At 55.7% G+C, this 23,931-nt stretch overlaps 1 protein-coding gene and 1 non-coding gene across 7 annotated transcripts in view; one reads left to right on the forward strand and one right to left on the reverse strand.

Annotated features, from left to right (window-relative positions):
* RPS6KA2 (ribosomal protein S6 kinase A2) overlaps positions 1-23,931 on the reverse strand; it is a 235,120-nt gene that overhangs the window by 202,413 nt on the left and 8,776 nt on the right. For 2 of the 6 annotated variants that reach the window (XM_030316765.2, XM_030316770.2), the window contains exon 2: positions 1,622-2,447. The exons of 2 other annotated variants lie outside the window; for them this stretch is intronic. In XM_030316765.2, the coding sequence (XP_030172625.1) occupies positions 1,622-1,855 (234 nt within the window). In that variant the 5' untranslated portion in view covers positions 1,856-2,447. Of the gene's footprint in view, positions 1-1,621; positions 2,448-8,951; positions 9,260-9,610; positions 11,887-23,931 lie in introns of those variants that run through there. 2 more of the 6 variants (XM_032593272.1, XM_030316769.2) reach the window with 2 other exon arrangements.
* On the forward strand, positions 4,305-4,410 carry LOC115515074. The gene has a single exon (XR_003969140.1). It is a non-coding gene; the product is annotated as a U6 spliceosomal RNA (small nuclear RNA).

Consider the following 23,931-nt stretch of genomic DNA (forward strand, 5'->3'; position numbering starts at 1 on the left):
AGGGAGAAGGGACGGGAGGAGCCACACGTTGGGTGTTGAAAACAAACAGGAAATAGTCCCAGGCTGGAACGCTGAGAGGCCCTGAAAAGGACTGAACCACAGACGTAGGAAAATCTAAGCGACAACGTGGGGTGAAACACACAACCTGCAGGATGACAGGCGTCGTGGTTTCAGTTTTTTCATTACATAAATTTTAAGCTACACAAAGCTATTCTGTATATTATTTTTTAATACACACGTACTACTCTTAACAAAAAGCACAAAAGTGGAGGGAAAGGCATTGTACCAAAGTCTTATTAGCCACGACTGTGGAGGCGGGAAAGGACTAGAAATACTAAAGTCAAAATACTTTTTTTTGCAGAATTTCATTTTTTTTCTTTCTCTTTTGGTTTTACTACAAAAAAGAAAGACAAAAAAAAAAAAAAAAGCCAAAATATTAACATATCAAACTAGACGCTAGGAACCTCACACCTTGTTGAATTTTTCCGAAATTCCTCTACAGTTTGATGACCTCCTCTAAAATATCCAAATGGGAAAAAACATCCTTAGGAGTAGTCCTCCCCACCGGGATACGGCAGCTCTCAGAAAGAGGAGTGCACTCCAAAGCGGTTCCACGGGATCCAGCGTTCAGAGGCCACGGGCCACCCAGGAGAGAGCTGGTCAGTCACCGGGCCTCCTGGACCAAGCTCACCAGGGGCTGGCCCCCTGGCCGGACGGGACGGCCGCGAAGCACCATGAGCCCTGGCTCAGGGAGCCAGGAATCATTTCACCTTGCCTTAGAAGCTGTCACAGCTTGAAAAGGAGCCCCCAATCCTGATGCCATTCAGCAAGCATCACCATTCTATGTTCCAGACCACTGAATATTCACCAGGAATTGAGAACAGTGCCCCCTTTGTGGGGACTGCTGTCCAGGGAAGCAGGTGGATCATGGGGACGCCTCCAAACTGTGTTCAGTGCAGAGGGGACAGGTACAATGGGAGGCCTCAGGAGCCTCTCCCAGAAGACACGATGCTAGACGTGAACCCTGAAGGCAGGGGCAGTGGTTGGCCAGAACAAAGCCTCGAGGAATCCCAGGTACACGTCCTTGGCTTGGCCCTCAGTTCAATCCTGTACCCTGGAGCGGTGGTAGGGAGTCAGCTGGCTCTCGTTTTAGGTAAGTTCTGCTTCCCTGGGATCTTTCAGACACATAACCCTGAACTCAGTCACCTAACACGCCTCAAACGTTGTCCCGGACAAGTCAGCAGCATACGAAAGCCTGTTCTCTTCTCCCCAGAAAATGTACCCTAGACATTCCCCAAATGTCACCTCTCTCTCTCTCTCTCTCTCTGGGGGTTCAGGACCCTCCTCCATGGGGCTTTCATGTGTCTGGGGGCAGGAGAGGGGTCAGCGAGCGCTCTTGGCCCAGCCAGACCGCCCTGTGTCAGTCTGGGCCTCGAGGATTCTACACCAAGTGATACTTGGCCGTGACGTTCTCAGCTTGTTGAAGGGAAAGTCTGCGGACATCTGCGGCATGAGGCTGCAGGGCAGAGGTAACTGTACTGTTCCTAACGTCTGATAACCCGCTTTACAGACCCCAGGGAGCGAGGTCTACCCAGTCAGTAACAAGAGCAGCTTGACTCACCTGGATCGCTGTACTGCTTGGAGACGGAAATGCCTGGAGTGTTCTCTTGCACTGACATCTAGGGAACTTAGGAGTAGACAAGGTGAGGACACACGCATTCCCAAAAGACGCAGGGGCCCCACGGTAGGAGCTGTGGGCACCAGCCCATGGCTGTTCTCGGCCTGCCCTCAGCCCCCGGGTCTGCTCGTACCGTAATTCTGACGTCATCTTGCAGCGTGGATGTATGTCCTTCATATCATACCCTTGCCGCTTCGGAGAGGGGAGGTGGGCAGGCCTCAGAGGGGAGTCTGCGGCCAAAGGAAAGCTTCTGGGTTTCCTTGTGAGAGAGGACCGGAGCGAGTCCGTGGGCCAAGTGGGGGGCAGCGGCACTCAGGGGAGAGGGCGAAGTGCACAAGGTAAGGGTTCCGGGGATGCTGTCGGGGCAGGGGTGAAGCTGCCGCGAGAGGGGGTGTCGGCCCCAAACAGGGGGAGAGCCCCATCCTCGGAGGCTGCCGCGAGCAGGTGCAGGCTGTCGGGGCAGAGATCCACTCGTCAGAGGGAGACAGGAACCGAGGTGGTCGCCCTTTCTCCAACGCGGGAGCCGAGGTCCTGTGTTCAGAAGTCCCCAGTGGCCTCAGTGTGTCGGGGTGACCGCCGCAGGCACGGGGGAGCGGTGCCCACAGCGGCCCACGCAGGACAGAGAGGGGCTACTGGTTCCCCACAGGCCTGGGCAGAACGCGACCCCTCTTGCCCTCTGGTTTTCTGCTTCCTGTTAGCAGGCGTGGACCTTCTGGAGTGTTTAGACCGGGAAGGATTACAAACACGAGGTTTTCTCCCTAAGCACCATCTGCTTGGGTGGGAAAGAGACACTCAGACTCTTGGAAAGAAACACGGGTCATGAGCGACAGCACTGACCCCTTACGCTTCAGGAGGGCGTAACCCCTCTGCTCACGCGCAGCGGCTCGCGGTCTCGTGTCCTCGGGAAGTTCCAGACATCGGTTCTTTCACGTGCCAAGGAAAATACTCAGCCATTATTCCGGAAGAGCACCAAGAGACCTCACGAGTTCACCCACAGGTACGGGGGCCAGACAGCAGCGTGAGAACAATATGCAGGTTTACTGTCCCCGCGATGCGGCACCTGTCACCACACACGCCAGGCTGCGGCACACCCGAGTCCGTGAATGCTGAGCCAGCCCTAAGCAGAGCCGTGTTTTATTTCTAAGGCAATTTCTCCTTCAGGGGCAGTTAAATATTTTATAAATTTGTCTCATGAAGGATTAGGCAAACTCACCTTTCCCATAACAGACTTCCCACGCGCAGAACGATAAAATACCACCAATGTGGAAAGTGCGCATCCCTTGTTACGCAACCAGTAAAACGTTATACAGACGGAGGGGAGTCTCAGCGTATGGATTACGGAGCTCTGCACCTATGTCCTTGTGCTATTTCAGATCCACTTTCCAAGTCGTGACTCACAGTAAGACAATCTCGGACTAAATTCCCAGCAAACCTGAAAGAGCGCTGAGAAGTCACTTATTCGCCGGGGAGACGCTTCGGCGGCAGAAGCGAAGCCGGAAATGATAGTTCTTCCTTCTCCAGCAGCCCGGCTCCCAGGGACGCGCCATAGGCGCACAGAGGAAATCCATTTATGGCAACGATTTGCAAAGCGAACTAACAATAGGACCAAAACGCTGTGAATGTCTACAGGTCAGAGAGCTGATGAAACGCCACCGTCGATGAGCTAAGGCTACATCTGAGCGCTCCGCAAAGCTCAGGGGGACAGAAGCAGAGACATGTCTGATTTACGCGCACACGATGCATCCGGCTGAACAATGTACTGATGGTTTTGTTAAAAACACGTCATGGGGTCTGTCAGCTAAGTGTCCGACGTCAGCTCAGGTCATGATCTCACGGTTTGCGAGTTCGAGCCCCCCCCGTCGGGCTCTGTGCAGACAGTGCGGAGCCTGCGTGGGATTTTCTCTCTTCCCCTCCCGCACTTGCGCCGTCTCTCTCAAAAACAAATAAACTTAAAAACAACAACAACGTGTTATGCAGGTTCCCAAACGGTAAAGTTCATGGTAAAACTCTCTCCAACTGTCAGACTCATCAACAGACACCGAACCCTCCACCTTCCAGCTGCTTATCTCTGAATGAACACCGAACACAGGCAAATAGTTTGGGAATTGAATCTACGTGTGTGATCTCATCTCTGTTCTTCCCTTGGAAAATGCTCGAGGCTCACGGACCAGAAGGCATTCGTGCTTCGCATCTTCCAAGGCAGAGCTGAGGTCCCTTGTCCCAAAACACATCCGGTCCACCGAGTCATTCTGTCCTGTTTCCTGAATGCTACTACGAAGCCCCTGTTGAGATTTTCTAGAGTCCCGTGAAATCGACCCGCGTGGTGAGAGCACATGGTACCTGTGAGCTGCTTGCACACCACCCCCGGGGGGCTTGCACGTTAGAATGTGGCGTCTGCCCCCCGCTGGCCTCTGTGATGTTTTCCCTGTTCTTTTCCCCGAATTTCTTTCCATTTCTCCAGCAAAATGTATCCAAGATTTATCCGACATTAAGGTTGCCGGTGGTGGGGGAGGTCAAGACCACTCAGAAATTTCTCCTGGCCACAAAAAAATCCGCTCCAAGATCCACAAAACCCCAAAAGCTCTAAAATACCATCCGCTGTTTATTCTGTCAAAACAGCAGCCTTGTTCTGCTTTGTCAGCACCTATACTAAAATTGGAACGATACAGAGGAGATTAGCATGGTCCCTGCACAAGGATGACGCGCAAGTTCGTGAAGCTTCCGTATTTTTGACTCTTAAATCTGGAGAACAAACTGAGGGTTACGGGAGGGGTTGCGGGAGGGGGATGGGCTGAATGGGGGAAGGGCACTAAGGACCCTACTCCTGAAATCATTGTTGCACTATATGCTAACTAATTTGGATGTAAGTTTTAAAAAATAAAAAATAAGATAAAATTAAGAAAACCAGCAGCCTTGTTTCTCCGAGGCTTACCGGGTTCACCCCCTACCGGCCCTCCGATCCCTGCACACCTTCTGTGGATGGTCAGCTTGGTTGGAAGCGGGAAGGGCTCACAGACCTGCACGTGTTCACACGGGAGAAAGGACGAATACCCATAAAGGTGTGACATTCCTTGCCACTTATGTGAAGGAAGGTTCTAGAAATCCCTAGAAGATACAAAATTTTCAGGTCATTTCCTCTCACTTGCTGAACAGTGTTCACACTGTGCTTCATCTACAAAGCTGGGCTGCCCTTGTATATAATTATGTAGAAACAAACAGACCTTCAAAGCTGTCAGCCTCTCATTACCTAATAAACCACGCTCGACCGTGACCCTTCACCCCCGCCCGCCACAGCCGGGGGTAATAATTGGTAGGTACCTGCAGTTTGCTCTTTACTCCGCAAAGTGCTTAATTACCCCCTTAGATTCCTCGGTGCGTGTCTCCAGATGCCTTGTGAGATGACTCAGACCTCAGACCTTATGATCAGCGTCCTGCAGGCAGTGAGGACCCTGCATAGAAGCCGCATGCACCAAGGGGCGCCTGGGTGGCGCAGTCGGTTAAGCGTCCGACTTCAGCCAGGTCACGATCTCGCGGTCCGTGAGTTCGAGCCCCACGTCGGGCTCTGGGCTGATGGCTCGGAGCCTGGAGCCTGTTTCCGATTCTGTGTCTCCCTCTCTCTCTGCCCCTCCCCCATTCATGCTCTGTCTCTCTCTGTCCCAAAAATAAATAAACATTGGAAAAAAAAAATTAAAAAAAAAAAAAGAAGCCGCATGCACCACCGGTATTCAAGAGAATTCCAGACTTCCTCTCTGCAAATTATCCATTGAAAAGCGGAGTGGGCTTTCTCACATAGAAAACGTTGACTCCTTTAAAGTTGCAGAGACAGACACTGAGTGAGGGGCTCGTCCCAGCCACACACGCTGACGCCAGGCTCGTCCCCTGCGTCGGGACCCTGGTCTGAGCCCTGACGTAAAGGACTCACTCACAGTTGTGAGCTTGGAAGATGCTGTGTCTGGGCCTGGAAAGCTCCCCGCAGCGTCTCGGGGCAGAGAGGCTGTGCTCCTACGACTTTAAATCTTACCAGAAGCTCAGCATTGGTCCCCGACATCTGGAGAACGGGGCAAAGAATAGAGAAAAATCTGTCCTTACACCTCCTGAGGAAGGAAAAACAAGGTGCTAAAAAGGGATGTCCTTTCTTGGCACAGACTGGGAGGAGGGTCACATTTCTAAAATTAGGACTCCCCATTTCTTGCTTTTGCTCAGCTACTCCTGGGTCCCCGCCCCCACCCCCACATCTACACGGCAACCCCCCGTGCGGCAGGCAGCCCTTGAGGTGGCCCTCAGCGAACACGCCTCCGGACATCTGTCCCCTTGCGCCACCCCTCTCCGTGAGTGCGAGCTGGACCTAGTGTCTTGCTTCAAACCCACAGGATATGGCAACAATGATCGCGTGTCACTTCTGCAATGAGGTGACAAGAGACCGACTTCCGTCTCGCTAGCCATCTACGGCCTCCTCTGACAGAGCAAGCTGCTGTGCTGGGGACGCTTAGATGTCAAGGCACGGAGGGCGGGCTCCAGCTAACAGCGAGAAGGAACGGGGCCTGTGGTCTAACGGCCCGCGGCCAAGTGAAGCCGGAAGTAGGTCCTTCCCCAGCTGAGTCTTCAGAGAGCCCCGACAGGGCCAACACCTACACTGCGCCCGTGGGGACCCTGAAGCTTGGGATCCAGATTCCTGGCCCACAGAAGCTTCGAGAGAACCGGTGTGCCTCATTTTACGCCGCTCAGTTTCAGAAAAATGCGTTACACGGCAAAGGAAGCGAATACACCCACCTTTCATTATATTGTCCGAAGACCACCCGGCCCTGGAAATGTCCTGACCTACCACCCCCCGCCTAGAAGTGGCGATCCTTCCTCTGTACTTTCGCACAAGTGTGTCTGTCTCCTGCCACCCTGTACTTACCCTTTCCGCTCTACCACTAAGTTTTCGGAGCCACTGGCCCTGGCTAGAGGATGAGCTACCCGAGGGCATCGATCACAACGCCCCTCTAGCCCCAGCGAGCTGATGCGCACCGTAAGAGCTGACTCGACTTAGAGATAAAAAGGCGTGCCTCTATTCTCGGAAAATTTAGGTCGGGGGAGGGAGGGGGGCAGGCATAGGGCAAATACAGTCACAAGAAATATAGTATATTCCTAATTGGGCGAAACCCCCAAATTAACCTCAAATCTCCTTTGATATACAATAGTTGTTAATTTTGTCGTGAACAGAAATAACCTCATTTTTCTGATTATGAAAAAACCCACTATTTCTCACTAAAAAGAATTGAAAAATACAGAAAAGTGTATGAAGTAGAATAAAAATAGTCTGTAAAGCCATCACTCATAGAGAGGTCACTTTTGACATTGTCTTTTATGTCCCAGAATTTTAGGCATACATAACACTTATTTTTAATCAATGCTTATTTATTTTTGAGAGAGACGGAGCATGAGCGGGGAGGGGGAGAGAGAGAGGGAGACACAGAATCCGAAGCGGGCTCCAGGCTCTGAGCTGTCAGCACAGAGCCCGACCTGGGGCTCGAACTCACGGACCGCGAGATCGTGATCTGAGCCGAAATCGGACGCTCAACTGACAGACCCCAAGGCGCCCGCCCCTTTAATTAAAATACAACTTTTGCCAACTCCCTGTCTCATACTTTACTGTTTGCATTTTATACGTGGACTTTTTTCCTTATCGATTAACGTTTGAATGTCTATTTTATTGTTGAATATTCCAATCCCGCATTAATGTATATTTAGGTTACTTCCAGTTTATGTTTAGTCGTCGCAAGAGTCTATGTATTATAAATAAAATGACAGAAAGAGAAGTTATAACTCGACAATCCTAAAAGCCACTGTTTTGGGAGGAAGTCCAGCCACATTTTAGAAACCCTTCCAGCAAATTCCCTAGCTCAACCCCGCAGGCACATACCTTGGATTACTTCCTGCTAGAAGACAGCAGGGCACAGAGCGAGGGAACCCTGGCTTTGGAGGAGGACTGAGGAGGGAGCAAGGAGAGGCCAGATGCCGAGGTCATTTAAGGGCAAAGTAGTGTGAACTCTAAGACAGCCCTTAGACACAAAGGGCCCCCCCCCCCCCCCCCGCCCCGTGGTTAGAGACCAGCACCCGCAGCAAGTGCGAGGTCTTTCGTGGTGCTTTGGAGACAGGGGCTGCCTGACAACTTTCACTAATTAATTCCATCGTCCCTATAAGCCCTAGAAGTAGTCACCGGCACTGGTGCCATTTTACAGGTGAAGAATATGTGACTTCCTTGGGTTAAAAAAAAATCAGGGGGCGCCTGGGTGGCTCAGTCGGTTAAGCGTCTGACTTCGGCTCACGTCATGATCTCACGGTCTGTGGGTTCGAGCCCCGCGTCGGGTTCTGTGCTGACAGCTTGGGGCCTGGAACCCACTTCGGATTCTGCGTCTCCCTCTCTCTCTGCTCCCAAGCCCCCCCCCCCAACTCACACCCTGTCTCCCTCTCTCTCTCTCAAAAGTAAACATTAAAAAAAAAAAAACCTGCGTAATTGGATACAACGAGATCTGCTGCAAAGATACCAAACTTTCACACAGAATGCATGAGGTACCCACCCGTGGAGTTTCAAAAGGAACGTCCTGGTGGAGAACTGTTGGATTCCGGCAATGGAACCCACCACCAAGAAAATATCCAAAGGCATTAGAAGTTACCGTCTCCTTCCGGCCAGTGGTTCTCAGGAGACGTTTCCGAGCCTCACACAACAGGTGTGTGGAGCCCAGACACGTCGATGTGTATGTTTGCAAGACGAGTTTTGCAAAAACACACACAGGTTTGGAAATGTGAACAGACTCACACAAATACAGTGGAGACTGTAGAAAAAATGAAGAGCTATTTTTTAAGCAGAGAGGAGGGGAAAGCACCCTAACGTTAGAAATAAAATTTACAAGAGTTAGCAGATATTTATAAAACGCATGACAAGCTTAGCATCTGCAGTGAGTCATTCACATTGAACTTGTCTAAACTCACGTCTTCAACGATTTGAACGTTTCCTCTTTTCCTTGATATTTGGCATGGTGCCGTTCCATATTTAAACAGTTCTAAATCTGTAAGTCACTTCAAGCTACAACGCGAAAACTTGAAGCAGATCAACTTACAAGCAGGAACTGCGAGAAATCCACTAGGTTTAAGGATCCCCAAATGAACTACTTGAACACAACTGTTAGGTCACAGGTATAACCCCAGTTATTTGTGAAAAACCCCGGGTTCTGCCATTTGGACCAGACCGGGAAGCCATAGGCTCCGCGTGCTGAGGTTTCCCGCGTACCTGGGTCAGGTGACTGAAACAGCACGGCTCAGACACCGCAGATTCCATAAAGCACAGAGGGCGCTTGTGACAGAAACAACAGCCTCAGGTCAAGGGGCCCCACGGTCACGGGGGACGATCACACCCCAAGTTCAAGCTGGCGGCAGGTGACGGGGGCTTGAGGTTGGCAAAGGGAACCGCCGCTCGATTTCAACGCGACCTGAAGCCAATGTGCCGATGGTGCTGTGACACGGTGCACACGCGAGGGCTGTGTCCGAATGTTGGATGTTGAACGTCAGATCCTCTTTCGCACTTTTCTAAATTGAATTCTTTCCAACCGGAAACGGAAAACACGTAATTATAAGCTGCACTCGAGCGGGGAAGTTAGCCCCCAACTAGCACCACGGAATCCAACGAGGGTGATTAGAATCCTCAGCTTACTAACAACGTGCTGGTGACTGGTGAACTGCTCACACACGCCCCGAGTGTGCCCACAAGGATCAGGCGAACCCAACCCGCCCTGACCGACCCTGGGGTCTGTGGGTGCTCGCGGGGGAGGGCGCTGGCCAGCAGCACCTGATGGGGAAGTGTTGCCCCCTTCACCCCCCTTCCCGGCGCTCTGGCCCCTTCCTGCCGCGGCACTTATCACCGCCCCACACATACACGTTCTCGCCACTCACAGGGCTTATCTAACTGTGAGAAAATGTCAGCTCCGTGTGGAGGGGACTTTGTCACGATCACGTCGACTGCTGCACAAGCCCCAGGGGATGTCACACCGAGGGGCCGGACACACACGCGGGCCCCAACACGATGAGATAGTTCCAGAATGAAGCAGGAGTCAGTCAGCCCGAAAGCACGGGAATGAGGCCACACCATCCGCCCAGAAGACAGCCAGAGCGCTTCCCAAGGTGTTTATGCGGAGCTAAAGAACCAGTATGAAAAAAGCTCATGTATTTCCCCAAAAGCAGTTATAAAAAGGGAACGAGAAAGATCCATTCCCACTGCCACTGCTGTGTGTCTGCATGTTTCTCTAGCGACGCACTCCTGTGATGGGGCCGAGGGTTCACCCGGGAAGCCTCGTGGTTTGTGCTCTCCCTGCGAGGACACAGCCACGGCCACCAGGGAGGCGACCCGTGCAAGCGAACTCCACGGGGTCTCAGGCGAGGAGGACTCCGTGGCCGAGGGGGGGAGGCCGTGCTGCTGGACAGCTCCCTGGACAGACAACAGGCCCCGGGTGCCTGGCCGGCACAGCGAACATGCCTGCATCCCAGCGTATTCCGGACCCCGGCTGCTTGGCCACGTCACCCTTCTCCACGAGTGTGCAATGTAAACTAGGGCAGACGTGCGACTCCGCACATAGCTGAACATCCGGGGGGCGGGGGGGGGGGGGCTGCGCTGCTATAACAACTCAGCTGCTTACTCTGCAGGGAGCTCGTTAGCCTCCCCTGCCCCCCGGGGAGCCCTGAATACACCGGGACGCACACGGGAGTGCGCAGTTCTGTTCACCCGGCCAACGTGTGTGCCGCCCTCCGCACATGGATGCTGCGGGGGCTTCCCTTCCTTCTCCCCGCTACCTTTCCCACCCACGTGACCCAAGCGACAAGCCAGCCTACATCAGGCAGGACTTGGGCCCCCCGGTCAGCGCACAGCCCCGCCTCCCTTCAGGGCCCAAGGAGAGTGGCAAAAGGGGAGGTTTGGCGAGACATTCGAGTGTGAGTATTTTCCTTCTTGCCCCAGCGGCTGGTGCCACCAGATGCAGAAGGCGTCGTCGCCCCCACCCTGAGTGTCGGCACCGGGACACAAAGACCTCGCGGCGGTCGCACACCCACGTGCCTGTTCGTCCCGGGGGCACCCGGACTTCCACACAGTGCTCCCGCGATCCTACGTCCAGGAAGCCGCTCTGCCCGCAAAACACTCGCCAAACGCGGTCCACCAACCTGCACTCTCCCGGTCAAGTCTCTGAGGACGCCCCACCCTGCAGACGCGGTGACTTCCTGAGGCCGGCAGCAGGGACCCTCACCCTCCACCAGGGAGGCCAGGGTCTCAGCGCACGGGCACCCCCTGGCCTGCCTCACCGCCGGCTGGTCGTGGGCCATGGTGGCCACCAATGTGGGCGCACGGAGGCTCGGCCACCGTAGCTAGAGCACAGCCACGGGCCTGGGAGAGGAGCGTGCAGACTGGGGGCGGGCCCTGGCGTAACTGGGATCCCGGGGGGCACTTTCCTTCTCCCAAAGCGCGGCCTCTATGGCGACAAGCCGGAGAATCAACAGTGCCGGGCCCTCCCCACTGTGGTCACGGGCAGAGGGCCCGAGGGCAGGCAGGCGCGTACCAGGGGGACAACAGAACCCAGTGAGGAGAAGCAAAGCCCAGAGCGGCTCAGACACGGCTATGTGCCCTCGGGGTGAGGCCGCAACACCTGGGAGGCAGCTCTTTATTCATTCTGCGCGTCCCCACTGGCCGTGCTCTGTCCCCAAGTTTCAGAAGGATAAGGAAGCTGTCACCAGATTCAGCCGGTGACAGGAACCTGTACGGCAGCTCCAGCTGGAGACGTGGAGGCAGCTGCTCCTAAATCTCCGGCCGGGCATGCCGGGAAGGGCACTGGTTCGCTGTCTTCCTCCTGAGAGCCCCTCCCCGGGTGTCAGCCAGGGCTGTGTAACAAATGCTGCAGACGAGACAGCTACCCACAGACGTCGTTCTCCCGCGGTTCTGGCGGCCACGTCTCAGGTCCAGCGTCCGCGGGGCCGCTCCCTTCCAAGGCCTCCGCTTTGGCTTCTCCTGTGCCCCCACATGGTGGTCTCTTGGTGCTTGTCTGTCCTAGTCTCCTCTTCTTACAGGGACACCAGTTATAGGGGGTTAAGGCCCACCCTAAGGACATCATTTTCATCTAATCCCCTATTTAAAGTTTTTTTTAATGTTTATCTATTTTTGAGAGAGAGAGAGACAGAGCACAAGGAGGGGAAAGGCAGAGAGAGAGGGAGACACAGAATCCGAAGCAGGCTCCAGGCTCTGAGCTGTCAGCACAGAGCCCGACGCGGGGCTCAAATCCATGAACTGTGAGATCATGGCCTGAGCCGAAGTCGGACACTCAACCCACTAAGCCACCCAGGCGCCCCCCATCTAATCCCCTTTTTAAAGGCCCTGTCTCCAGGGGCACCTGAGTGGCTCAGTCAATTAAGTGTCAGACTCTTGATTTCAGCTTCAGTCGTGATCTCACGGTTCCCGGGACTGAACCCCACATCAGGCTCTGTCCTGACAGTGCAGAGCCTGCTTGGGATTCTCTCTCTCCTCTCTCTGTCCCTCCCCTGCTTGTAGGCACTCCCTTGCTCTCTTCAAAATAAATAAATAAACTTAAAAGAGTAAAAAATTGAGGAACCTGGGTGGCTCAGTCGGTTGAGCCTCCGACTTCGGCTCAGGTCATGATCTCACAGTTCGTGAGTTCGAGCCCCACGTCGGGCTCTGTGCTGACAGCTCAGAGCCTGGACCCTGCTTCGGATTCTGTGTGTCTCTCTCTCTGCCTCTCCTTCCCCCTCAAAAATAAACATTAAAAAAAAATTTGTTTTAAAGAGTAAAAAGTAAAAACCTGTCTCCAAATACAGTCACTCTCTGAGGTCCTGGGGGTTGGGACTCGGACATGTGAATTTTGGGGACACGAGGACTAGATCCAAACGCTGGTTCTACCCAGCGTTCGTTCAGAGAGTAGGGGGGACAAGGGCAGCACCCCAGCAGGAACATGGGACACACGTCTGCAGCTCTGGGGGTGACACTGTGCCCACCGCAGCCCCACAGCCTGTAGCCCAGGCCCAGGCAACTTCAGACCAGCCAGAAACACGGCCGCGTGTCGCTGTTTCAGTCACGGAGTTATCCCTCGTCTTCCGACAGCCCGTGGCTCAGGAAAGAGAAACTAATTTGAAGACAGCCGCCAGGTCAAAGGGCACGTTGAAGGCACCGCCGGGACTGCCCGGGAGGTGCAGAACTCAACCTGGCACGGCGCGTTCCCGCCAGCCCTGAGCCCCTCGAGCCACAGCCGGCGGTCTGCCTCGGCGTCTAGATTGTCCGTGCCGTGGCCGTCGACGCTCCCTCTTCCTGCCCTGCTGACTCTGGCCCTACAACTTTCTGTAGATGGTCGTTCTGGCAAGGAGCCCAGCGATCTCCGAGCACACACAGCTCCGAACGCGAGCGGGACGGCAGGAGGGGCGGCCGCGGGACACGAGGGTCCTCGGTCTGGGCAGGGGCTGTCCTCAGAGTTCGGGGACCTGCCGTTTGTGCGACCACACGCGAACTGGCCCTCCGAGCACGAGTCCCGTTTAGGTCTGGGGTACCCACAGCCGGACGCTGCCTGAGCCACAGCCGTTCCGAGCACTCCACCGCAGTCCCACGAGGTCGGTGGCCGTCGGGTTCACGCCTGCGCCCGCTGAGGACGTCCTACAACAGCTCCTGCTGACGCCCGTCCCCGGGACCCTGGGCGCGCTTACACTCAGCAAACCATCTCTCGAAGCGACATACCTGTGCACGAAGACGTGCCGGCGGGCGCACCCTGGGGCGAGCTCGCGTTGCCTCTGAGGTTAGGGTCCCACCTCGCCGGGATTCTTTGCTTCAAGCACAAGTGATCGCGCCAAGGGCGGAACGGCCCTGCCTCCGCGGGGCAACCTTGAAGACAGCCGGCCCCCCAAGCAAGAGGGAGCCCCGGTGCCTGACGCAGGGACCTCCGGAGTGTGGCCGATGGGAAAAGGCAGAGGCGGATGAAATGTCGGGGGCTGCCGTGACCCGTGGACGCTCATCGGTGCGGGAACTGTCCTTAGAGACAGGCAGGGAACCGGACACACGGCTTTCCGTCCAGGGGAGAGCGAGGCCCGGGTGGGCAGGGCAGGAGCCCTGACCTAACGCAGACGCAGGTCTGTAGAGGAAAAGCCACGTGGACAGTGATGCCCCGTGAGGGAAGCCTCAGTAGTACGGCCTCCGGTCCCGCGAGCGAGCCCGGCTGGCCTTCAAGCTTCCCCGCTGTGTCACCCCCACGACCCCGGTACTGGCCCCGTCCCGAGCACAGAAAAGGCTAACGATGGCTTACATTCCCACAGCATTTCTGCCAGAAAGTGCCGGGCCCCTTGCATGCATGACACCAGGGGGCAGGGACCTCTGCCCGAGAAGGTGACAGACAAAGCACCCGGCCGTGCGGCTGGTGCCTGCGGACTCCCAGCTGCTGCGCGACCTGCCGCGAGCCTCCTCCCGCTCTGTGCTCCCGGCAGCGCTGGCCTCCCACCTGCTACCTGTGCAGGTAAAGGCAGCTGGGGCAGGTGGAAGGTTCGTGGAAGAAACAGGCGGGGGGAAGAGGTGCAGGTGGAGTCGAGAGTAGCACGGGGGGCTGGGGGGGGGGGCTGGGGCAGAGCAGGGGGACCCGCCCGGCGCCATCAGAGGTGCTGGGGCACAGGGCATCCCCTCCCCGGCTCTCTTCCCCTGCGGATGCTGGTTCCACCTACCCCGGCTTTCCCAGGCTCCTGTGACATTTGTGCACTGGGCACACAGGCCTCCAGCCGGCCGCCTGCCCGCCCCGACTCCTCTGCGGCCTGTTTCCTGCCAGGTTAACGCGGCCTGGGACTCACCGGGCCCTCATCGTGGACTCCGAGGCCCCATGTCCCCCTCCCCACGTGCACGCGCGCGCGCACACACACACACACACACACACACCTGCGACCCCCTGCCCGAGCCCCACGCAGGCCCCTCCTCCTCTTCCCCAGACACCCAGCGCCTTCCTTCTGCTTCGCCAGGGCCCTACCCTCCTGGCATGTCCTCCTGCTGCCTCTCTTCTCTGTCCCGCCGCTGTCCCCAGGAGCGCACGGTCATCTCCCCAGAGACCTAGCCAGTCAGTGCCCGAGGACAGCCACCGGGTGCGTCCCCCGGGCATAAAGAACAGCGTCCCTCACCAGCGCCTTGCCGGGAAAGCCTGACCCCTGGCCCTCAGGAAGGAGGGCGATGAGGCCCGTGTCCAGCCGCCCTGTGACTCGGGTTGTGACTTGGTGTGAAGCACCAGAAGCTGGAAATTCCATAAACCCAAGCTCTCCCCTTGGAAGCGGAGGGAAGTTCCCGAGGGCTGAGGTCGCCCTCCTGCCATGTGGCATACGATCACACAGAGAAAGGCCCAGCTCTGCAAGGGACAGATTCCATTTGCCTAAAAGGAGGTGAGGCCCCAGCCGGCCGCACTCCCAGTGTGACACGTCCTTAAGGTGAGGGCGGCCCTGGCCTGTGCCCCACAGCCCAGCAAGTCACAGGGCACACCCCTCTCACCTGTGCCCCTGTAGCCACCGGGCCCGGCAGCCTTTCCAGGTCAGTGAGACCACAGCAGAGAAATGACACATCACAGCATTATTTCTGCCACTCAGCAGGGTTTGCTAGCCCCGTGCTGTTTCCTGGAAACCCGACAGATGTGACTTCAAGCTGCCTGTTTGTTCTCCAGGGGGTGTGGGGAGACCGACACCTTCTGGTGATTCGGGAGGGCCTGGCAGGCCAAGGCACGCGATGAATTCCAGGGACGGGAACCGCACGGGGGCCCCCGCACCCCCCTCCCGCATCCACACGCTGGTCACAGGGAGGATTTCTGCCGGTTCGGGGGGCAGTCTGTCCTCCAGAAACGGCTGAGCAGCTGCTGGAACCCTCAGCAGGGTGGGGGTGGGGGGGGCTGCGGACGGTACAGGCCTGCCTGACACGTGCCTGTCTACAGGGAGAATCCATCCACCCCAACCCGCCCCCGGGGACAGAGACAGATGACAGGGCAGGTGGGGGCAAGGACCCTCTCTCCTGCCGGACTGGGTGTGTGGTGACCTGAAACAGGATTGGGGCCACCACTCAGGGCCCGGGAAGGAGCCTGGACAGAAGCGTGTGTGTCTGAGCTCAGAATCACGGTGTTCTCGAGTTTCCAGTTTGCGAGCCCCACAAATTTCCTTTTCTTGTTTTTTTTTGGTTCAAGCCAGTTGGATTGGACTTTGCATCACCAGCGGATTCTAACGCTTAGGCAATCGGGGATCTGATGCAAAGCCAAAAAGATGCACAGACTCCTGGAAACCCACAGAACAAACAGAATATTCTTCCTGACTGTTCACAGTCAAAGGCTGTGGGGCAAAGAAAATCCTGAAAAGCAGAAGCCAGTCTTCCCGTGAGAAAAAGATCCTGAAGCACAGAGAGGCCTAACCAAGGCTGGATCCGGGAAGACTGATTTACCGCTTCCTGTCTGATCAAAAGGGGGCTTACGCTGTATACCTCAGCTTGATATTTTAAAAAATCTTGCTCTAAAAATGCAGCCACGGCTCGCATGTACTTATGAGAAATTATGTAAAATCAGTGTCTGTTATTTTAAATACCTGTGTCTAATAAATGTAATTCATTACGGCCTCATCCTCCAGAAGGGGCCGCGAGGCCAGGCTAACCTGGTGGGAACGCCACACGGAAAGGACGGGCTCGAGAGAAGCCTGAGCTCAGCCCACGGCGGTTGTGAGGAAATCCAGAGCGCGGACTCGTTACAAAGCTTCAGATTCTAGAACTGGGGACACGTGTTAGTTTCGAGGGATAATTTAGAATAAACTGAAAGACGTCTTGAGAGAGAAAGAGGGTTTACACTATGCATCAGATAGTAAAACCGTAAGGAGCCGGTCCCTTCAAAGGACGACACTGGCGAACGGTATTGAGGGGCTGTTACTTAAAGTCAACTCGAGGATGATCGGTCCATACTCGGTCCGCGCTCGTGAGGAGGTTCCCACAGAATGATTCCTTCGGAGGAAGGTTCTAGGTCTTGGGGATCCCTGCCTTGGGTGCGCCTGCCTTCTCAGGCAGAGACAGCCTACGGAGCGGTTACGTGTCACAGCGTGACACGGGTTCAAATCATGCTGTACCAGCTCCTATATCCCTGCTCACCTGCTAGATGTCCCTGCTGCCACCACCCCACGGTCTTGTGTTCGTGGTGGCTCATCTCCTGGTGAAACTTGGACCAGGAGGTTGGACGCTCCCGCTGAGGTTTTACCTACGTGGTCACCACGGCCCTGTGCCCAGCCCTTACTGTGACACCTGGGGGGCGGGGGGCAGCCTGTTCATCGTGAGCAGCTCGTGCTATGGGCGAGGTCACCGCAGAAGGCAGACACAGGTGCCATTTCCCTTGTAGGTGGCATTATTACAAGCTCCTCTCCCCGGGGCCGTGCCGTCCCTGTTGCAGCCCGTGGGTCACCAAGGGCAGAGGGCTGGCTGTCCTGCCGGACCGTGAGCCGGAGAGGGCAGGCCCATCTATCTTGTTCAGAGCTGCACCCCCAGGACCCAGCCTGGAGCAAACGCGCCACGAATATTTATAGGACAGATGAACCATCATCCTTGGGTAGAACAGAGAGATACAGCCGTCCTTACCTGGCTTCCCTTCCAAATAAGCCTCTTGCAAAGAAAATTTCAGTCACAGCCCCAGAAAACCAATCTCCGTAAAGACCCAATAACACACTTGGAATCGCCGCTGTATTGTCCCACGTAAGCAGCCCTGAATATTAACCGGATGCCGTCTCAGTATTTTCTCTACGTTCACAACCTTCACGACAGAAACTGGATCCAACAGCTCTCCAGCCCGTTCTTAAAATACAACGTCACTAATCACACGCACCATCACCAGAAACAAACGTGTGCCGCTGGGGGTGAATATTTTACGAGAAGCAGAGAAATGAAGGACAGGTCTGTGCCTTCACAGATCCGAGAAGGTCAGGGGGTTGTAAGAGCCACAGGATGTCCTTAGGAGTCACACAGGGACACCAGGCCGGGCCATCCGAAGAACTACGTGTGTTCTTTCCTCAGATTCCAGCTGCTTGCATTTAAACCTGCTTCTCAATTTCTGTGAAGCTTCACTATCATCAATTTCCTTCGAACAGAATTTTACACTGATAAAATGGGAAGAGAATCAATAAATGGGCAAACGATTAGTGGATTATACTTTCTGTAACCCGCTCTCCTCCTCTTTCCTTGACGTGGGTCATTATTTTCCAGCAACCACTTTTTAATAACCATGTAGTAAATGTTTTGCATTAATGGCCTTTTAAATAACCCTCCATATAAACTGCTTTTAAAAACGCCTGTCTTTGGCCCCCAGGGTGGCTCAGTGGGCCCTGGGGTGACCGGGTGGGGGGCTAGCTGTCAGGACCTGCCCTGGGGTGACAGGGTGGGGGGCTGGCTGTCAGGACCTGCCCTGGGGTGACAGGGTGGGGGGCTGGCTGTCAGGACCTGCCCTGGGGTGACAGGGTGGGGGGCTGGCTGTCAGGACCTGCCCTGGGGTGACAGGGTGGGGGGCTAGCTGTCAGGACCTGCCCTGGGGTGACCGGGTGGGGGCCTAGCTGTCAAGACGTACCCTGGGGTGACAGGTGGGGGGCTAGCTGTCAGGACCTGCCCTGGGGTGACAGGGTGGGGGACTGGCTGTCAGGACCTGCCCTGGGGTGACCGGGTGGGGGGCTAGTTGCCAGGACCTGCCCTGGGGTGACCGAGTGGGGGGCCGGCTGTCAGGACCTGCCCTGGGGTGACAGGGTGGGGGGCTGGCTGTCAGGACCTGCCCTGGGGTGACAGGGTGGGGGGCTGGCTGTCAGGACCTGCCCTGGGGTGACAGGGTGGGGGGCTAGCTGTCAAGACGTACCCTGGGGTGACAGGTGGGGGGCTAGCTGTCAGGACCTGCCCTGGGGTGACCGAGTGGGGGGCCGGCTGTCAGGACCTGCCCTGGGGTGACAGGGTGGGGGGCTGGCTGTCAGGACCTGCCCTGGGGTGACAGGGTGGGGGGCTGGCTGTCAGGACCTGCCCTGGGGTGACAGGGTGGGGGGCTAGCTGTCAGGACCTGCCCTGGGGTGACCGGGTGGGGGGCCAGTGGCCCAGAGCACGAGAGCCCCACAGGGCAGGGTTGGGTGTGGCTCTGGACGGGTTGCTTCCCCATGAAAGGTGCTCTCCGAGTGAGCTGTTCACTGTCTCCAGAAACCGGCTCACCCTGGGAGGAGCAGCGCCCGCAGGGTGAGCCCCCCCACAGGTCAAAGTGTCAAATGAAGACACTGTGAAGATGAAGAATGGTTAAGAGAGGCGGGTAGGGGTCGCCATCGCGGTTCTCTGGTGGCGGTGCTGACCCCTGACATGTGTGCCCATCGCGGTATAAAGGGAAGAGCTCAGAAGGGCCCCAGCTCTGCCCCTCCCTCTCTGGGTGGCCTGGTGCATTTCAACTTCTCGGACCTTCAGTCTCCTTGTCTAGAAAATGGAGTCGTGGGTGGTGTGGTTTCTAAGACCCTTTCCGGTGCCCAAATGTTATGAGCCCCTCCTCATCACCTGCAGCACCGAAAAATGTGCATTCCTGTACATGCCAAGGACCCCAAACTCGGGGCCACTGGATTCTAACAAAATGTACAGATTCCGTCCCCAAAGTTACAGAGACGCATCTACGCGTACTTCCAGGTGGCTTCCCGTGTGCCTGCGTGAAGTCAGACCTTCAGAGAGCGGTTCGCCCAGACCGCACAGGGCTGACTTCCGCTTTGTACGGTGGTCTTACCCCCCAGCCTACGACTCGGGGCGTCACCAAAAACATCACTGAGAAACGCCCTGAACTTAACAGAAGGCCACTGTTGGGGATACCGTTCACTGCTTTTCACACAGTGGGCTCGCTAGAAGGCCTCGGTGGGGGTGGGGGGGATGTCTCTCTCTGGGCTCAGGGACAAAAAAACGTGTTCACCTGAACAACCGGTTTTAGGCTTTTCGTTTGTTTCTTGTGGCTCAGACCCCATGTGTTCTGCTGCTCAGGGAACCAGCAATCTCACAATCAAGACCACGGCGTGCCATCAGCAAGCACGCTGTGCCTCGGGACTTCAGTTGGGGGACCAACCTCACGCCTCACTTCAGATTCATTTTTCTACCTTATGTCCTTCACCTCATGCACTTACTTATTTTTTAATCTTATGTTTGAAAATAGTTTTTTAAGTTTATTTATTTATTTTGAGAAAGACAGAGACAGCACCAGTCCAGGAGGGACAGCAAGAGAGGGAGAGAGAGGATCCCAAGCAGGCTCCGCTCTGTCCGGGCAGAGTCCAACACGGGGCTCGATCTCACGAACCGCGAGATCGTGACCTGAGCCGAAATCAGGAGTCTGACGCTTAACTGCCTGAGCCACTCAGGCGCCCCCCAGGGGCACAAATTCTGCCTTCAGGTCTGTCCATATGTTCCTACAGCGTGAGCACGCCCCTTGCTAGCTTAACACCTCAGTTTTCTTAACCGCCAAAGTAGAAGGAAACAGCTTTCATTCACCTTATAAAATGACCAAAAACAGTATTTTAGGAGTGGTTGTCAAGTGAAACATAAATTTATCTTTAAAAAATATTCCCATGTATAAAGATCTACAAGTAAAATTATTAACCCCCAATCTACATATAGCCAGCACAGACACATTTTGTCCAACGTAAAAAAAGTTATACGAAGTTAAAGAAAACAGATTTTCTTCAAAAAGTATTGAGACTCACAAATCCCATACTTATGTTGGTATGCTGGTGATTTAAAAAAACGAACAAACAAACAAACGTGTAGCTCATAATTCTCTTTTAAAAGAGAGGGGCACCTGGGTGGCTCAGTCGGTTAGGCGTCCGACTTCGGCTCAGGTCACGATCTCGCGGTCCGTGAGTTCGAGCCCCGCGTCGGGCTCTGTGCTGACTGCTCAGAGCCTGGAGCCTGTTTCCGATTCTGTGTCTCCCTCTCTCTCTGACCCTCCCCTGCTCATGCTCTGTCTCTCTCTGTCTCAAAAAATAAATAAACGTTAAAAAAAAATTTTTTTTTAAAGAGATTCAATTTGGGCACCTGGGTGGCTCCGTCAGTTAAGCATCTGACTTCAGCTCAGGTCATAATCTCACGGTTCCCGGGTTCGAGCCCCACGTGGGGCTCTGTGCTGACAGCTCGGAACCTGGAGCCTGCTTCAGATTCTGTGTCTCCCACTCTCTCTCTGCCCCTCCCCTGCTTTTGCTCTGCCTCTCTCTCAAAAATAAACATTAAACAGAATTTAAAAAATAATAATAATAAATAAAATAAGAGAGATCCAATTCAGGGCACCTGGGCGGCTCAGTCGGTTGAGCAACTGATTTCGGCTCCGCTCATGATCTCAAGGTTTGTGGGTTCGAGCCCCGCTTTGGGCTCTGCACGGACAGCGTGGAGCCGGCTTGGGATTCTCTGTTTCCCTCTCTCTTTGCCCCTCCCCCACTCACGTTCTCTCTTTCCCCAAAATCAATAAACATTTTTTAAAAAGAGGTAACAATTCAAAGTAACTTCTCTAACAAATCCAACAGACAGCCTACAGTCGGTCTGCCTGAGCCGGCTTTTTGTACCCTGACACAGTGCACAGGACTGTACGCGTTAGAGTTATCTCACCTACAAGCGGGGACGCAGGGGGCGGGAGAAGTGGGGAGGGCGTGTGTCACGGGCCGAGTCTCAGTTTGGGAAGGCGCGGGTGTTCTGGACACACAGTGATGACAGCTGCACCGAAAAGCGAACACGCCTAATGCCACCGCACGGGACGCCGGAAAACGATTTAAATGGTCAAGTTTTACGTTATGTGCGTTTTACGACAGTAGAGCCGTTTTTTAAAAACGAAAAAAAGAATTTAAGGGCAAACTGCTAAATCTGATTCTCTCCTACAACTTTGCCTTTTCAGCAAGGGTTTCAGTAAAGGTCAACTTCGTCGCATTCCGTTCCCTTTGCTTCTGACATCGCAGGACGGCTGAGCGACGCGGCCTCCGTGATGGTGAAAATACATCCGGGGACGCCAACAGTGCATCCGTTCGGGCTCTAACACCCGCTCGAAAGCCAGGCAAGCGAAAATGGCAACAGTCTGAATAGAGTTGCCGACCTGCGACACCGGCGCGGGCGGGCATGCGTCGCGAGGCGCGGAGTCTCACTCTGCCCCACGGAACAGCTTGGAGCTTAGGGCTCGCTGCCCAGCATCTAGGACAGCGGTGATTTCCCGGCAGCAAATTAAAACCGTGGCGACCTCCCCCGGGATTCCCAGCCGAGGGCGAGGTCCCCCCGCCCACTTACCTTCCTGGGAAAGAGCTTCTGCAGTTTCCTGTGCGGCAGCCTGATCATCGTCCTCTCTGCCCCGAGCCCGAGCCCGGGGGGCCGGTCCCGCAGGGCGACCCAGCCATCCCTCCAGCCCCCCCTGCAGGCTCCGGCCTCCGCCTCGCCCCTGCCCGCCAGCGACACAGACCCCAGCGGGGGGGCGGGAGCCCCACTTCCTCCGCCCGAGCGCTGCGGCGGGCGGGCCGTGGGGTGCGAGGCTCTGGCGGAGATAAACCCGAACCTGGCGGGCTCCCAGGCGACAGGAGAGAGCGGAGAAGCAGCGCCTGGAGGCCGTCCATGTCTCGGAGCCCAGGCGCGCGAGCTCGCTCCGCTGAGTCCTGCCAGCCGTCAACACCACGTGCTTCACGAGCAACGAGTCGGCTGTTCCAGGCTGTCAGACTCCCGGCAGGGGTCGGCCGGAGACCCCTCCCCCGGCCCACCTGCCAAGGCCGGAGCGCCGACACACCAGGAGGGGACTCGACACACCAGGAGGGGACTCGGGAGGAGGGCGGGAAACACGCTCGCTTATGTCTCGGGTGGCACTCGGCCAACTAATGGACACCGACGAGGCAAGGACCGCACTGTCCGCGGTCTGAGCCCTTTGAGGAACGCCTCCACCGCGCGCACGCACACACATGCACGCCGACACTTGTGCGTGCACGCGGGCGCCCGCATGCGCAGACGCTTCTGCACACACACCTCGATGCTTGTGCTTGCACACGTGCACACACATCAACACTTGTGCGTGCGCACGCATACACACTCACACATCGGCACTTGTGCGTGCACATATACACACGCAGTTGACACTTGTGTATGTGCACGTGGCAGACACGCACGTCGACGCACACATGCGCCCACACGGACACTTGTGCATGCACACACATACGTATGCACACACCCACATCGATGGTTGTCCTTGCACACGCATGCACACGTCAACACTTGCGCGTGTGCACATGCACACATCCACATCAACACTTATGCGTGCACATGTACACACACATCAACACTTGTGCATGTGCGTGTATATGCAAGCACATCAACACGTGTGTGTACACGCATACACACTCACACATCGGCACTTGTGCATGCACATGTACACACGCAATTGACACTTGTGTATGTGCACGTGGCACACACACGTCGACGCTTGCACACATGCGTGCACATGGACACTTGTGCATGCACACACATACGTATGCACACACCCACATCGATGGTTGTCCTTGCACACATGCACACATCCACATGTACACACATCAACACTTGTGCGTGCACGTGTATATGCAAGCACATCAACACTTGTGTGTGCACATGTGCACACACGTGCACACTGCCACTTGTCACACATGGACATTTGTGCTTGCACACGTGCACACACATCAACACTTGTGCGTGTGCATACATGTACTGACACTTGCGTGTGCGCGCACTTGCACGTGCTGGCACTTGTGCACACGCGTGTGCACCGACTTTCTGTCTTCAAGTACACACTACTGCAGGCTACCTTGGAGCACGGCCTGCCTGGGCAACAGCAAAGTCTGCTTTGCCCTCCTGGGGATAACGGAGCACCCTCACCTCCCGAGAACAGGCAGCCCTTTCTGGCTGTCCCTCCCCGCGACCCTGGTCTTGGCCACGGCTGAGCATGCAACCTGTGTGCACGGAGTGAGGGCAGGGTCAGACCTGTGAGGACGCTGGGTGAGACTTCTGGGAGTTTCTAAAGCTTCCTGTAGGTACCTAAATCGGCCCCTCCTCTGAAGGCCTAAAGCCGCAGTATGGAAAAGGTGCCAGCCGGCAATCAGCTTCTAGGTGACAGGTACAACAGAAGCCACCGTTACGGACGTGGCTGTGGAAACACGCTGCTTTAAAAACGTAGGGCCTGGGGGCGCCCGGGTGGCGCAGTCCGATAAGCGTCCGACTTCGGCTC

This window comes from Lynx canadensis, chromosome B2, assembly GCF_007474595.2.
Source record: "Lynx canadensis isolate LIC74 chromosome B2, mLynCan4.pri.v2, whole genome shotgun sequence".
In the NCBI taxonomy this organism is placed as follows: Eukaryota; Metazoa; Chordata; class Mammalia; order Carnivora; family Felidae; genus Lynx; species Lynx canadensis.